Source organism: Erythrolamprus reginae, chromosome 2 (assembly GCF_031021105.1).
Source record: "Erythrolamprus reginae isolate rEryReg1 chromosome 2, rEryReg1.hap1, whole genome shotgun sequence".
Taxonomy (NCBI): domain Eukaryota; kingdom Metazoa; phylum Chordata; class Lepidosauria; order Squamata; family Dipsadidae; genus Erythrolamprus; species Erythrolamprus reginae.
Genome location: NC_091951.1, coordinates 143504248 through 143519701, shown reverse-complemented (window position 1 = coordinate 143519701; position 15454 = coordinate 143504248). Strand labels below are relative to the sequence as shown.

The 15454-nt window shown below is 42.6% G+C and overlaps 1 protein-coding gene across 1 annotated transcript in view; it reads left to right on the top strand.

The window, feature by feature from the left end:
• The window catches only part of LOC139161075 (heparan sulfate glucosamine 3-O-sulfotransferase 3B1-like), a 50817-nt gene extending 39801 nt beyond the window's left edge, over window positions 1-11016 (top strand). Inside the window, exon 2 of the mRNA XM_070739739.1 lies at window positions 7847-11016. Coding sequence (XP_070595840.1) covers window positions 7847-8465 — 619 coding nt within the window. The 3' untranslated portion in view covers window positions 8466-11016. The remainder of the gene's footprint in view (window positions 1-7846) is intronic.
• Window positions 11017-15454: the final 4438 nt, after the last annotated feature.

The following is a 15454-nucleotide window of genomic DNA, read 5'->3' as shown; positions in this document are numbered from 1 at the left end:
ATATTACAGGGTCACCTTATCTGGCATCCACCCTGTAATTCCAGTGTGTGTGTGAGAGAGAGTTTGCACAATCTCTGTTCCCATGCAGTGATTAAAACTTTTAAAAATGCAAAATAATGTATATAGTTCAAGTGCCTGGCTATGAAGTGGAGATGTCTATGATTATGGTAACTCAGACTTTCCCTCCATCTTTCAGAAACAATGCTGTTTGACCATGGGAACCAATGGGCAGAGAATTTAATCTCAGATACATTGTTGCCTAACCGGAAATAAAATGAAGATGAATTACTTGAAAGTCAATAAAGGATTTAACCGATTTAGTGATAGCAATAGCACTTACATACCACTTCACAGTGCTTTACAGCACTCTCTGAGCAGTTTACAAATATCAACATATTACCCCTAACAATGGTTCCTCATTTTACTGATCTTGGAAGGCTGGAAGGCTGAATCAACTTTGAGCCCCTCAGGGTCACACTCCTGTCTGTGGGCAGTTACCCTACAATACTGCATTGTGAATCATACTGCATATGAGCTGCGGTGGCACAGAATCAGAATGCAATACTTCAGGCTACTTCTGCTAACTGCCCATTGCCTGCAATTTAGCAGTTCAACTCTCACCAGGCTCAAAAGTTGACTCCGCTTTCCATCTTTCCGAGGTCAGTAAAATGAGGAGCCAGATTGTTGGGCTCTGTAAGTTGCAAAGAGAGGGCTGTAAAGCACAGTGAAGCTATATATAAGTCTAAAATTCTATTGTTATTCTAAACACTGCACCACCATGTCTCTTACATGTAAACAATTATCATATGCATTATGATAATGAAGCTGATGACCTTTGAATTGTTTTTTTGCCTAGTACCAGACATCTATTATTCTCCAACTGAAATAATGCTGAATATTGCTACCATTGTAGAATTTGCTTCCTATCAGTGTATCTTCGATACAATTATGTAAAAAGCAAAAAAGAGATAGGCTGTGATTATATAGCTGGTCAAAAGCTGACTGGAGTTAAAAGCAAATGAAGACATCTAGTTGGACAAAATGAATACTTTGTCATGGACAGCCTTGGTTTTTCAGGGTTCAGTGCCCCCTCATTCCTTGAAAATATACAATGGTACCTCATGATACGAACCCCTCGCCATACGAACAACCCGAGATATGAACCCGGGGTTCGGAATTTTTTTGCCTCTTCTTATGAACTTTTTCCGTCTTACGAACACACCGGCGGCCACCCGAACCCGAACTTTTGCCGAACTTCCAGGTTCGGCATTGGAGAATGCTGAGAAGTGCCCAGCTGTTTCAAAAGGTGACAGCCGGGCGGCGGTGTTTTTTTGTGGGGAGGGGGGGGGGGTTCGTTGCACGCATTAATTCATTTTACATTGTTTCCTGTGGGAAACAATGTTTCGTCTTACGAACTTTTCGCCTTACGAACCTCCCCCGGGAACCAATTAGGTTCGTAAGATGAGGTATTACTGTATTCAATTAGGAGAATTCTGATGCCGGCGATTTGTTTTTCTAATCTTACATCCATGGGAGGACAAAACAAAAATATCTGGATGCAGTGAATCAGTAAGACTCTGGATAGCCCTTCAAGGTAGATCAGGCTGGGAATCTAATGTTATTAGTAGTTGTTCAGCACTACTTTTAATGTAAAACTATAGTAATAGAATCTTGCAAGTCTGAATGTACTTCTCCCCTCCCTACTTTTATCTTTCAAGTGAACTAGGGAAAGTTTTGTTGAGATGTTTACTCAAGATACATTCCTGCCTCAGACTCATAAAAAACTTCCCTTTTATGTGGCCTTTGTTTTGGAAGGTGCATTTCCTCCTGTCCCCCAAGGCTGTTCCTTCTGCCCTCTATAATATGTGATTTCATCAACCTGGGCTGCCAGCTTTCTTTCAATAATTTCATTATGACTACTGTGTCAATTGTTTTTGAAGATAGCTTCTTAGATGATTATTGGATAGTTTTCTGACCCCACTTCAATAAGCTCCTTGCATTTTTCAAATAATTATATCTAGGAAGCAGCTGATGGCACTTTAATTCACCACTGCTGGGAATAGATGTGCAAGACTTTAAAAAAATAAACAAAGGAATAAAACTTTCTGTGTGTTCTGGAAATGGGTTGAGCTTGGAACAGGTTGGACAACCTCTTAGGGTTAGAATATGTCAGTTTTGAAATATTTTTGCACACCTCTAGCTTGGAAGTCAGTGATGTAATGTTGGCCATTTTCACAGCTGTAAACCCCGCATTTTATTCCTCATTTTATTCCTTGGGTGGAGAAGATCCTATCATTTTTTTTCCACTGTGAAACTGAACAAAGGTAACAGTAGATTACCCAATGGGTGACTAATATTCAAGAAACCTCAGAAGGAAAATAAAGATGGGTGGATTTGTGGATTTCTCAGACAAACAAATGGCCATATCGTCTGGTAGCCATTTCCTTTAAAAATGAAAAACAGAAAATGACGTATGCATTTATATCAGATTAACAGATTTGGAAGGGACATTGAAGGTCATCTAGTCCAACCCCCTGCCCCAGCAGGAGACCCTTATGATCTGCCTCTACATAGGATCAAACTCACAACTTTTATCTTACCTAGGATCGAATTGTCTTTGAGTTGACTATGCTTCTCTCAATCCTGGGTTTTCTATAAGAAAGTTCACCAACATGGATTGTCTCTGCATACCACTTGCCACAGTTTTAGGTGCTACAGTAGAAGCCCATGAATATGGCTGTCAATATGTACCATCTTATTGTTGTAAGGTTGACATAGTCACAGCATGTAGAGTATTTGTCCTCATCCAGTGCCCTTTTTCTTATCAAAGTCCTTCCCGCTCAATGTTCTTTATTGAGAAATGTCAACAGATTAGAAGAGAATCCCTCTGGGCAGACAAAATGCTGTCACTAAAGGTGTTAGGCTTTCTGTGATTGGATTACCATATGGCCACCTGTCATCTGCCTTGGTGCCTTCTCAGTCTCTGAACTCTTCTTCACATCAGAACAAGGTGGCATTTTTCTTGAGGAACTTGTTTTCTCCACTCAAGGTTTCTGTGTGTTTAGACTAAAGAACTTTGGAGATTAGAACTGTCTGAGCAGAATACTAAAGTTAGGAAGACTAAGTAGCTAATGGGCAAAGCAGATTAAATCTTTGGCAGACTAAGTACATTGCTGCACCTATGCCAGCATCTTGTGGAGGAAACCTTAAACCACATAGCCTGTTACTATCTGAGGTGCTTCCATTGGTTCTGTAGGATAGTCCTGCTTCTCCTGCCAAAACATTGCCTAGTTAGCCTTAGAGCTTATTTCTTACTTTTGCTTCATGGCCACATTTTATACCTCTTTTTAACCATTTGAAGAGTGTCTGGTCCAGCTGATCACCTAGCAAATCTAGAAATAGCAATAGATTGGAGAATTGATGCATGCCAATGGCATAAACCAGGGGTGGCAAACTTGATTTCATTGAAGGCCACATCATGGTTGTGTTTGACCTCTGGGATGGGGGATGAGGGGCATGGCCAGGGTAGATATGGGCTAGGGTGAGCATGGCCAGGGTGGGCATGGCCATCTTAATATCACTTGTGTTAGGGCCTTCAGGGGCCTTCTGCAGTGCTCTGCCAGTGAAAATAGAGCTTGAGAGGGTGTGTGGCCCTCCTGAGCTCTGTTTTCAGCTACAACGGCCTGCTCCAGCATATGACCTTCCCAAGTTCCATTTTTGATGGCAGAGGCACCACAGGCTAGCCCTTCACTGTTTCCAGGGTGGACCCATGGGCAGGATCTAAGCACCCAGTGGGCCCCCAGGTCTTGAGTTTGACATCACTGATATAAACAGAATTGTATTAAATATTAGAAACCAGAGCCAAATTGGGTGATTCTCCATTCTGTTTCATTTTGGTATCCTCCCTCCCTCTCTCCCTCCCTCCCTTCCTTGCTTCCCGTCTTGTCTTCCTTACACATAAACTAACTTAGCCAACTTCCTACCATTTTTGCAAGAGTATTCTTTGAATGGCAGAGAGCTTGGGATTCTGAAGATACATTAAACATATATTCTGCTTTCTTACTGCTACACTGTGTTACTCCCAAATATTTTTCTTTTCCCAATAAAACATCTGTGTATCTATCCATGCACACACACACACACACACGAGAGAGAGAGAGAGAGACAGAGACAGAGAGAGGGAGAGAGACCACATGCTCACACAAACACATATTTGTGTGTGTGGTTTATGGACTATCTACCTATCCATCCCTGAAGCCACACTTCAAAAAAGAAAAAGAAAGAAAGAAAAGAAAGAAAGAAAGAAAGAAAGAAAGAGAGTAGTATCAGAACAACAACAACCCCTCCCCCTTTCAACTACAATTAATCTCCTATAAAAATAATGTATAAAATTAAAATATCTCAATATCTCAATCTAGATTACAACCCTGGCATTTCCTGGTCATCTCCTAACTAAATCCTAACCAGATGAGTCCTGCTCAGCTTCTCAAATTAATGCAGGGTGAGTCAGGTACTCTTGGTATTACTCTTTGGCTATTGTATGCAGATGCTCTTTTTGTGTGTGCCTGTCCCAGACACAATTTCTGTGCCATTATGCACAGAATTGTGCATCACTACAGCATTGAGAATTTTGATCCATTGTGTAGTGGCTAATTGAAAGCCAGTTTCGTATAATGGTTATTAAGGCAGAAAGGCTGGAAATAAAGAGACCAGGAGTTCTAGTCCTGCCTTAGGCACAAAGCCAGCTGGGTGACCTCGGGCCATTTCCTTTCTTTCGGCCCTAAAAAAAGAAAGCAAAGGTTTTACTTCTGAAACTTTGCCAGGAATACTGCAGGGACTTGTTCAGGCAGTTACCAGGAGTCAGCACTGATGCACAGGCACACAAAAACAAAGCACATACCAGCCATTCTGTACTCATAGGCAGAGAGAAACACATTAATGCAGACACATGTATTTCATTCCCCCTAGCACAAATTGCAGAAGTGTCAGTGGTTTTGTTGTTTTGCTCAGCAGCTTGTGTCTTGATTGTTGAGAGAGAGAACTCACTTCAGTCCTTACAAAAATGATTAAAATTCAGTAGGGAGGCAGCTCCACCCAAAACTAATCTCCAAAGGCCTCCAGTTTCAGCTGTGATATCGGCAATCCTTTGCCTCTCCAATCCTCTATTTAATTTTCAACAGCATCCTCTATGCCTCTTTGCAAATGTAGATCTCCTTCCTCAATTTGCTGGTAATGCTTTGCTTCAAAATTAAAGGTTAAAGAACCAGGGCGGCACAGTGGTTAGAATGCAGTACTGCAGGCTACTTCTGCTGCCTGCAATTTGAGTCACTAGGTTGACTCAGACTCCCAGCCTTCTGAGGTGGGTAAAATGAGAACCCAGATTGTTGGGGGTAATATGCTGACTCTGTAAACTACTCAGAGAGGGCTGTAAAAGCACTGTGAAGTATTAAGTCTAAGTCCTATTTCTATTGCTTTTTTCCTGATTGCTTAGTTTAAAAATATAGTTAGCATCTTCACATTTTAAGAATACAGAAAGAACTCAAAAATTGGTACCCATACCGCAGACTTTCTAACTTGATATTGTTCAGGTTTATGAATGTTGCAAACTAGACTTCTGGAGAGTAGCACGGCAGGAAAGACTAATTAGAATGGTAGCAATGGCTGTAAAGTTTTAGATGTGATAAATCAGCTGTTTGGTGACTCCTTGTTATTCTTTCCAGTATGTAAGAGATTTGAAATTTCATCCTATGGTTAGGTCATGTCTTTTGGCCCATTTAATCTTTTCTATTTGGAAGATAACAAAAGAACAAAATATTTGACTAACGGTCAACAATATTGAAACCTGACTGTATTTCTAATCTGCTCATGAATCTTGAGTCCTCTACATGGAATACAAGACAATATTTAACAAAATTCAGTAAATTACCGTATTTTTCGCTCTATAAGACGCACCTGCTGATAAGACGCACCTAGATTTTAGAGGAGGAAAATAGAACAAAAATATTTTGAGCCAAAAAGTAGCTATCACACATGAGCAAGTTCTTGCATCCATAATTCTATCCTTTCTATGTCTTCCTCCCTCTTTCCTCCCTCCCACTTTCCTTTCTATCTCTCCCTCCCTCTTTCCTTTCTATCTCTCCCTCCCTCTTTCCTCCCTCCCTCTTTCCTTTCTATCTTTCTTTCCCGCTGCCTTTCTCCAAGCCCTTCCTTTTCCCTCTCCCTAACTAGCCCCTTCTCCCTCCTTTCTATCTCTCCCTCCCCCTTTCTCTCTCCCTTCCTTCATCTTTCATTCCCTCTGTCTCCATCCCTCTTCCTTTCTCTCTTCCTTCCTCCCTCTATTTTGTTCTTTCTCTCTCCCTCCTTCCCTCCCTCTATGTCTTTCCCTCCCCCTTCTTCCCCCCTCTCTTTCTCTTTCTCTTGCTTTCTTTCCCTGTCTTTCTCTCTTACTTACTTTCTCGCTTTCTTTCTCATTCTTTCTCCCCTCCTTTCTTTCTCTCTCTCTTTCTCTCTCGTTCACCACGCCGGCAACAGAGAGAAAAAGAGAGAGAGAGAGAGGGAGAGAGAGTGGAGGGCGCCATTGTCTTCCCCTCTGCCTGGCAGCTCTGCAGCGAAGAGGAAACAGTCGCGCACCGCCTCCCGGGAGCCCGGCCGACTTTTGGAGCCGTTTTGTTTTCGGCCGGGCGGAGGCGGTGCGCGGAGGCGAAGACACGGTGCCCGGCCACGCTCCACCTCCCGGGAGCCCAGCTGAAAACAAAACGGCTCCAAAAATCGGCTGGGCTCCCGGGAGGCGGAGCGTGGCCGGGCACCGTGTCTTCGCCTCCGTGTGGCTCTGCAGCGAAGAGGAAACAGTCGCGCACCGCCTCCCGGGAGCCCGGCCGACTTTTGGAGCCGTTTTGTTTTCAGCCGGGCGGAGGCGGCGCGCGGAGGCGAAGACACGGTGAACGGTGCTTTGAGACCTCCCCGCCTCCTGAAGCGATTCCCGTAGCCTTCCCAAAGGCTCGGAACCGCCAACGCTCCTCCGGTGCCGCTCCGCCTCCTAAACCGGTGGAGGCGTCCCCCGGCCCAGCACTTCCGGAGGCCGAAAGGCGCGGCTCTCTTCGGGGTTGGGAAGAGGAGAGGCGGCGACAGAGGCGGCGGTCTCCAGATGAGTATATCGCCGCACCCCCCTCTGCTCCAGTGCCTCCCCCCCTCCCTGCCTGCATCTTCGCTCCATAAGACGTGGCTGATTTTTCATCCTACTTTGGGAGGAAAAAAACTGCGTCTTATGGAGCGAAAAATACGGTAATAAAAGTGTAATCATTAACAATAGTATAGTGAAATGAATGTCTGTATGCATTTGTGTTTCTTTGGTGAACAATGTTTAATCCATACAATGTTTTACTAGCTTGTAGTTTCTTGATATGGAAGACAAGAGCGGACTGGCTGAAGTAATAGTAAGACAGATATGAGGCAGAAAAAAGTAGGATAAAAAGAGAAAGACCTATCCATATGCCACCCTCCCTAAGTGGAAATTTCTATCAGATTTTGCATTTATTAGCACTGTGAGCTCTAATGTTCCATTTGCCAATGTAATTCTTAAATTGTTCATTTTTAGCATGTTTAGCAGACACAGCTTTCCCTTTCCATCTTACTGGTATATTTCAAATCAAATCTTTTCATCCATTTGAATCTTTCAGGTATGTTTGGATATATTTTGTCTTTGAGACACTTTGTGAATTTGCCAAATGATCAGTAGCAAGAATTGGCTAAACTGCCAGTGGCAGGAATAGTTAAAAACAAACTAACTTCTGAAGCAATGTCCTTTTTTCCCTCTCATCAGTCTGCTGATTTCTTTCTTCCTTTGCAGGGAATTGATGCCAAGGACTCTTGATGGCCAGATCACCATGGAGAAGACGCCCAGCTACTTTGTCACTAAGGAAGCACCAGCTCGCATCTCCTCTATGTCAAAGGACACCAAGCTCATTGTGGTGGTGAGAGACCCGGTCACCCGAGCCATTTCTGACTACACACAAACTCTTTCCAAGAAGCCAGACATCCCATCCTTTGAGAGCCTGACCTTCAAAAACAGGACTACGGGCCTGATTGATACCTCCTGGAGTGCCATTCAAATTGGCATCTATGCCAAGCATCTTGAAAATTGGCTCCTGTACTTCCCGCTTGGGCAAATCCTTTTTGTCAGTGGGGAGAGACTGATCAGTGATCCAGCAGGTGAGTTGGGCCGCGTCCAGGACTTTCTGGGCCTCAAGAGGATCATCACAGATAAACATTTCTACTTCAACAAAACCAAGGGGTTCCCATGCCTGAAAAAGGCTGAAGGCAGCAGCAAGCCCCATTGCCTGGGAAAGACGAAAGGACGGACCCACCCTGACATTGACCAGAGAGTAGTACAAAGGCTGCGAGAATTCTATCGGCCCTTCAACATGAAGTTCTACCAGATGACCGGCCATGACTTTGGTTGGGATTGATGGCACTTCCCAGAGTCGATCCCATCTTTCAGCTTCCTTTCCTCCTATACATGTAGATAGGTCTATATGTAAAATGTACAGAAATCTATTTTATAATAATTTATTTTTTAATTCTTAAGCAATTAATTCACTAAGCTGCCTAACCCCACTGTAACTCATAGCTGTGTTCTTGTTTAGTTTGAACATTCCACTGGGCTGAATCCTGCCAGGTTCCTCATTTGCCTGGCTTCAGCATGGGCTGGAAAGTGCTTCCAGGTATTTTCCCAGGAGAACGTTTAATATTAAAAAAAATGGGGTGGGGGGGATGGCGAATAATGGTTAAGAGTCAATGAGAAAAGCACAATCTTTATTATTGTTATTATAATTATTATTCTTTTTTTCCGATACGGGTACTAGGCATGTCAAAAACAATTTTGTACAAGGCCCTTCATATTGCATCTCTGGGCTTTTTTTCTCCTTCTTAAGTCAATCCACAGACATTAAAAAAAAATTGTTAGCTTGGAAATAGCTTGAAAGTAAAAAAGCAACAACCCAATTAAACCTCAGGCAGTTGCTTTCATGATTGGGTGTGGCATATGCACAGAAGGAAACACATTCCAGCTATGGAGTTGTTGCTGCCTCCTGTTTCCCATTTGTATTGATCAATCTTAGCATTTCCCCTTTCCACAGAAGTTTTGAAGCACGGAAGACTTTCTATATTATTATTTACAGCTTATCTGATCTCTCAATTTTGGGGGATGAGGAACAATGAAGGTTTTGCCATTTTAACTTCTTCCTGCTAAAGAAATGTGAAGTACTTACTTGGGAAACCAGAAATGACTCAGTATTTAATTCTTTCAAGCTTAGTTTTCAAGCTGTTGTTATAGAAGAAGAGTGCGAGGCCTCTGTTTGCTTTCTGAATCCCACTTTGATTTCTCTCAATGACTGTAAGCCCTGTCCCATGAAACAAGCGAATACCTTTAGCTCATTGCTACATTCAATCTGCATGTTGACTGTGGCAATGAAATAAAGGCCTTGTCCTGTTTTTATGGGACTTCCTTTCCACCCAGCAATAGTTTAAATATAAGCACAAAAACACAATACCATTTGAAATTAATTCAGTTCACTAAATGTTATAGATCAGAGGTGAGGGAACATTTTATAATCTTGCTGAAAGAGGCACTAGAGATGGATATTCAAGAAATGTATTTTACCCAAACTTCATCAAATAGCTACCTTTTGTGTGTATACCCAACAGCACTGTTCTGGGATGAGTGTCAAAAGTGAATGTTTTAAAGGTGGTCCCATCTGTGAGACAAAATCCATTGCATAATGAGAGAATGTGTTACTCAGAGGTTTTGTTCTTCATAGGTGTGAGCTTGAGTGCATTATAATAGAGTCAAAATAAGTTCTTAAAGTCCCCAAGACAAATGTGAATCAGATTGAGTGGGATTATCACTTGTACTCTTATCTTGAGAGATAATTGGATATACAGTAGTAATGAATCAATGAGAAAATTAGTCTGGGGGATTCCTCAGAGGAATGCATGGATACCCATACCAATACATATGCAAACACACATACACACTGGATAAAAGTGTAGATTTTTCTGTAAATATTTATCCTTTACATTGGGCTTCTTAGTCTTGATGAATTTACTATATCTTCTGACAGAATACAGACTATAAGAAGAAAGTCCTCAGAGAGGGGCAGCATACAAATCCAATTAATTAATAAAGACATTTGGATCATCTACTCATTAGAAGATGCAGCATATATGGTCACCAATATATACATCTATTTAACTCTGATATGTATTTGATAAACAGATGGCCATTTCATATGGTCAATCCAACGAACATCCTTTGGTCTGGAACATTGGAGTGAATTTTAATTTCTAGGTCTTATGTTTTCTATTTCAAAACTTTTTGATTTTGGGGGGATGGAACTGCTGAGCATATGCTTGGACTTCCTGGTCTCCTTTTTGAAATGGGTGAAGGATACTTTCCTAGTTGCATAAAAATGTAGGTATGGTATCCATACACCTTGTTTTCTGTGTGTGCATGGGGTTTTTTTTTGAGTGATGACATTGCCATCAATTCACTGTTATAACATTAGATTGTTAATCGTGGCTGATCACCCACGCAATGGAACCTTCTGAAGCCAATTTATTGAAGAGGCCTTACCTAAATATTAAATAAAGTAGCCATGAGAGGCATATATCATATGATATTTGAATTGCATACATAGTAGCCTTCATAAATATTGCCAATTTTTGTTCCATTTGCAAGACTTGGAGGTCTGGTTATACGTTTTTCACCCTATAACATTAATTTATGGCTGAGTTCCATTCAGCACTGCAGTATGTCCTGATATTAGCAATATTTTTGAGTTTGCTATAATATGTTGTGGCTTAGAATGGTACACTTGTAAAAGGAAACAAATGACAAGCAAAAACTGTAAATTGAATATTTTATGGTATGTACAACACAAATTAATTTTACACAGAGGTTTCTAGGAAAATGGAATTCTGATTCATACTATTTGAAGAAATAAAATATATTTTACCAAATCATAAAGACTATTTCATTCTTTTTCATTGACAAGTCAAAGCTGCAGCAATCTTTTTTGGAAAACTTTGGAACGCTATCTGATATAGAAGGTAATAATCTGGCCTGGAATACCAGATGGAAGAGCACCACACAGCAACCCTCATGTCAACTTTGTTACTTTGGTAACAAAAGTGTGGTTTCATGGCCTTGCCCAGGATAGCTAGGGTCTCAAAGATTTTGTAGTTCTTCTGCAGTAGAACGGAGTTGTCCTGCCATCGTGAAGAGGACAAGAAAAAGGGGAAAACAAAGAAAATCCTTCTGTTTAACTCAGCGATCACCAACTGGTGGTCCGTGAGAAAATTTTGGTGGTCCGCAGAAAAATTATTTGTATTTTTTATATTGCACTAAATCATGGATTCTCAAACTACACCCCCCTGGGACAAATACTGTACATGCAATGAATGTTTGTGTTGTTGAAGAGTGTCTACCCCTTTGGGATCTTTTGGTGTGGGTTAGAGGGGGACAAAAATTCTGACTTGGGGTTTGTTTCAGTCTCCTGGTGCCTGGATTTGGGCGAAGGCTGGAGGGAAGTGCCACTGGTGGTGAAGAGCCAGAGGACCTTGTTCCAGTGGGACTATATCATGGCCTGGAACTGGCTGATCATCTCAACACACTGAGCCTTCAGGTGCCAGTACTTGGCTTTGCACTCCCTCTGGTCTTCCCTCTGCTTGGAAAGCCTATGCTCATAGTCCTCAGTATGGTGCTTCTACTAAGCTGCCTTCTCAGTCAGATCCAATTTGATCTGAACCAAATGTTTTACCAACTCTTCCTCATGATGACTGCTTAGCTCCAACAACTACTTCTGGTTAGGTCCCTAAGGAGCCCAGGCGGGGAAGTGAGAAGTGGCTGGGAGAAGAAGGGCGAGTAGACACTGGTAAGGCACCCCTCAACATGAGTGACATTGAGTAGGCCACACCCATCCAGTCATATGACCACCTAGCCACACCCACCCAGCTGGTCATTAGGCAGATCATATTAGTGGTTCGTGGAATTTAAAATTATGGATTTAGTGGTCCCTGAGGTCTGAAAGGTGGGTGACCCCTGGTTTAACTGATATGTACACATGTACATAGATGTGGATAGATGCACAAAATGAAAACACTATTTTAGTAGTGGCATCATTTATTTCCCACCCATTGGAATAATTGAAAGGCAGTTAAATTAAAAACAAAGAAAACAAAAACAAAACCACACATACGTATCTTGCTGCAACCCACTCCCCACCCCCACCTCTCAAATGCTACATTGGAAAATTAGTGGCTTGTCTATCATGACTTTTCTTTTCATACACCAAGCAGAATTGTTTGGGACATCAACTTTTCCTAGCAAGATGCATGATACAATTTTGACAAACCAGAGGAAAGTTTTAAAAGCTTTGGCTAAGGTTGAGGTACTTCTGCCTTTTATAAGGTCACAAACAAAGGAGAATGGCACCTCTGGATTCCAATAGGTTGCTGTCTGGAAATGTTCCCAGTTGTTATTGAACTGACCTTCCAGCAAATGGTCAATTATGAATTTGCAGTTGTCCAAGACTTGGAGAGCATCGCTCCCAACCTATAGTCCAGTGATGACTTTTTCCGGACTGAGTGCTCAAATTGTGAACCCCCCCAAATGCAATGTGTGTGCAGACCCCCTGCGTATGCCCCACCTCCTGTGCATGTACATGCCCCATGTGTGTGCCACTTGCATGTGTGCACCCTCGCATGTGCGTGCAGCCCCCACATGTGCACTGCCCCGCACATGCCCTGCCCCTGTGCATGTGAGCACCTCCTTCATGCCCCATTCCTGCATTGCACATGCAGCTCCCCACATGGTGCCCCATCCCCAGAGCATGTGCGGCAAAGACCCAAAGACCAGCTGGCTAGCAGAAGGCGCAAGCACATGCACGGTGGAGCTGATCTGGAGTGATGGCTCATGTGCCCTAGGTTTGCCATCATGGCTATAGTTTAAAACAGTAAGTTTTCAAAAGAAGAAAGGAGCTATTTTCCTTTCCAGGAATAAACTGTTCCATAGATTTAAATGTACACTGCTCGAAAAAATAAAGGGAACATTCAAAGAACACATCCTGAAATATTCTCATTGAATACTTTGTTCTGTACAAAGTTGAATGTGCTGACAACATGTGAAATTGATTGTCAATCAGTGTTACTTCCTAAGTGAACAGTTTGATTTCACAGAAGTTTGATTTACTTGGAGTTATATAGTGTTGTTTAAGTGTTCCCTTCATTTTTTTTGAGCAGTATATTTTTGTGCACCTGCAGGAGCAATAAGGGAGAATTTTGGAACCCGGAGCTTTCCCAAGGAGAGTCCCACATTAAGAAACAACATAGTCCTTAACTGGAGGGAAGAGAGGGTAAAAAGTTCAGAGTTGCCATACTCTACAATTTCTCAGAATGAATCTAGTAATATAACTTTAGTTTGGCAAGATTCTGTCAATTAGGTTGTTCTGTCTGGGTCACTCCAGAAGCCAATACCAACCCAAAAAGAGAAGCCAGACACACTGATAAAAGGCAAAGGCAGTTTATATAATTCAAGGAAAACACAGGTAACAGAAAATGTCCTTACAAACAGGAAAAATGCTGGAACTTCAAATATATACACGAAGGGAATAGTCCATGAAGCAATACCAGATTCTTGCTGCCAAGACGAAGCTGTAGATAGCAAACAGACGCCTCCCACGAGTCTTCCAGACTGAGAGGCCACAAGCCAAGATCAGAGATGCTGAGAATCAAAACAGGTCACCGCAACTCCAATTGATAACACTCCACATGGCTTCAAGGCCTTGCCTGCCTTTTAAACCCTGCCGATGAGAACCACACCCAAACCCAGCTGTTTCTAATTCAATGGTGAAAATATTTCTTTAACTGCTCCTTTCATTGCTGTGAACGTCTCTGTCTCATGTCAATGACAGCTTGTGCGTCATCACCTAATGACTCCAAGCTATGGGCTGGGGAGAGCCCCCCCCCCCCGGGGCTCTCATGCTGTTCTCCTTCATCCCATTCCTGACTCTCCTCTCCCCCGTCCGACTGTTCAGCCCCCTCCTCTGCGCTGTCATCCTCCTCCGGGCATGGAGCCAGCAGAGACACAGCTGGTCCCTGAGCAGCCTCAGGCTGAATCACAACATAGGTGAAGCAAATAAAGAATTGGAATCAATTAAAATTATCAATGTTGGCTGTAGACTTGGGCAAGACAAGATAATATCACCCTTAATAAAATAATGTGCCTTACTGATTGCCTTATTTAATGACTTCAGATTCATGCTGATGTAAAAAAAAAAAAGCTCTGTCACCAACCCCTGCATTTACAAACTTTGCAGCATCCCATTGCCATCTGATCACCATTTGTGCACTTCACAACTGACTTCCAACAAGCAGGGTTAAAGAAGGACAAGGAAGTAAAATATCTCCGGGACCACCTTCTGCTGGACAAATCCCAGCGACTGGTTAGGTCCCACAGAATTGGCCTTCTCTGGGTCCCGTCGATGAAACAATGTTGTCTGGTGGGACCCAGGGGAAGAGCCTTCTCTGTGGTGGCCCCGACACTCTGGAATCAACTCCCCCCGGAGAGTAGAACTGCCCCTACCCTCCTTGCCTTTTGCAAACTCCTCAAAACCCACCTCTGTCGTCAGGCATGGGGAAATTGATTCCCCTGGGCCGTTTCCGCTTTATGTATGGTCTGTATGAGATGCATGATTGTTTTTTATATTAAGGGTTTTAAACTGTTTTAATATATTGGATTTGTACTGTTTCTTGTTGTGAGCCACTCTGAGTCTTCGGAGAGGGGTGGCATACAAATCTAATTAATAATAATAATAATAATAATAATAATAATGGTTATTAATAATATCAAAATTTTGGGAAGACTGGAAACTGGCCTATTTCTGGCCTCCAGAGGGCCTCCGGAGCCTGGCGAGGCCATTTCTGCCCTCTCTGAGGTTCAAGGAAAGTCTTTGGAGCCCAGAAAAGGCAAAATTGCCCATCCCCCCATGGTGCAGGAGGCTGAGTAGGCCACAGTTGAAATGAAGTGAGACCAGACAAGCACTCGGTAGACGGTTCCTTTATTAGCTCTTTTTGAAAGTGATATTCAGCATGGAACTCGTCTGAGCTGTCAGTGGAAAATACAGCTCTATTTATACTGTTTGTGGCTCGCGCCAAAAGGAACTGTCATGCGTCTGAGCCAATCAGACGCGACCTTGTTTTATTTACATTTTCTGCCCGGAGACAGCATTTCTCCTCAGTTAGACTTATTTACATAGACTCAAAACCCCTCCCTCCTTAGTTTGTAGTAATGTCAATGTGAGCCATGTGATGTAATCCTCCAATCTGCTTGGTCTGCGCGAGGCTCGCTCTGACCTGCGCAGATCATTCGAGTCCGGAATTTCAATGGTGGAGGTCGGTT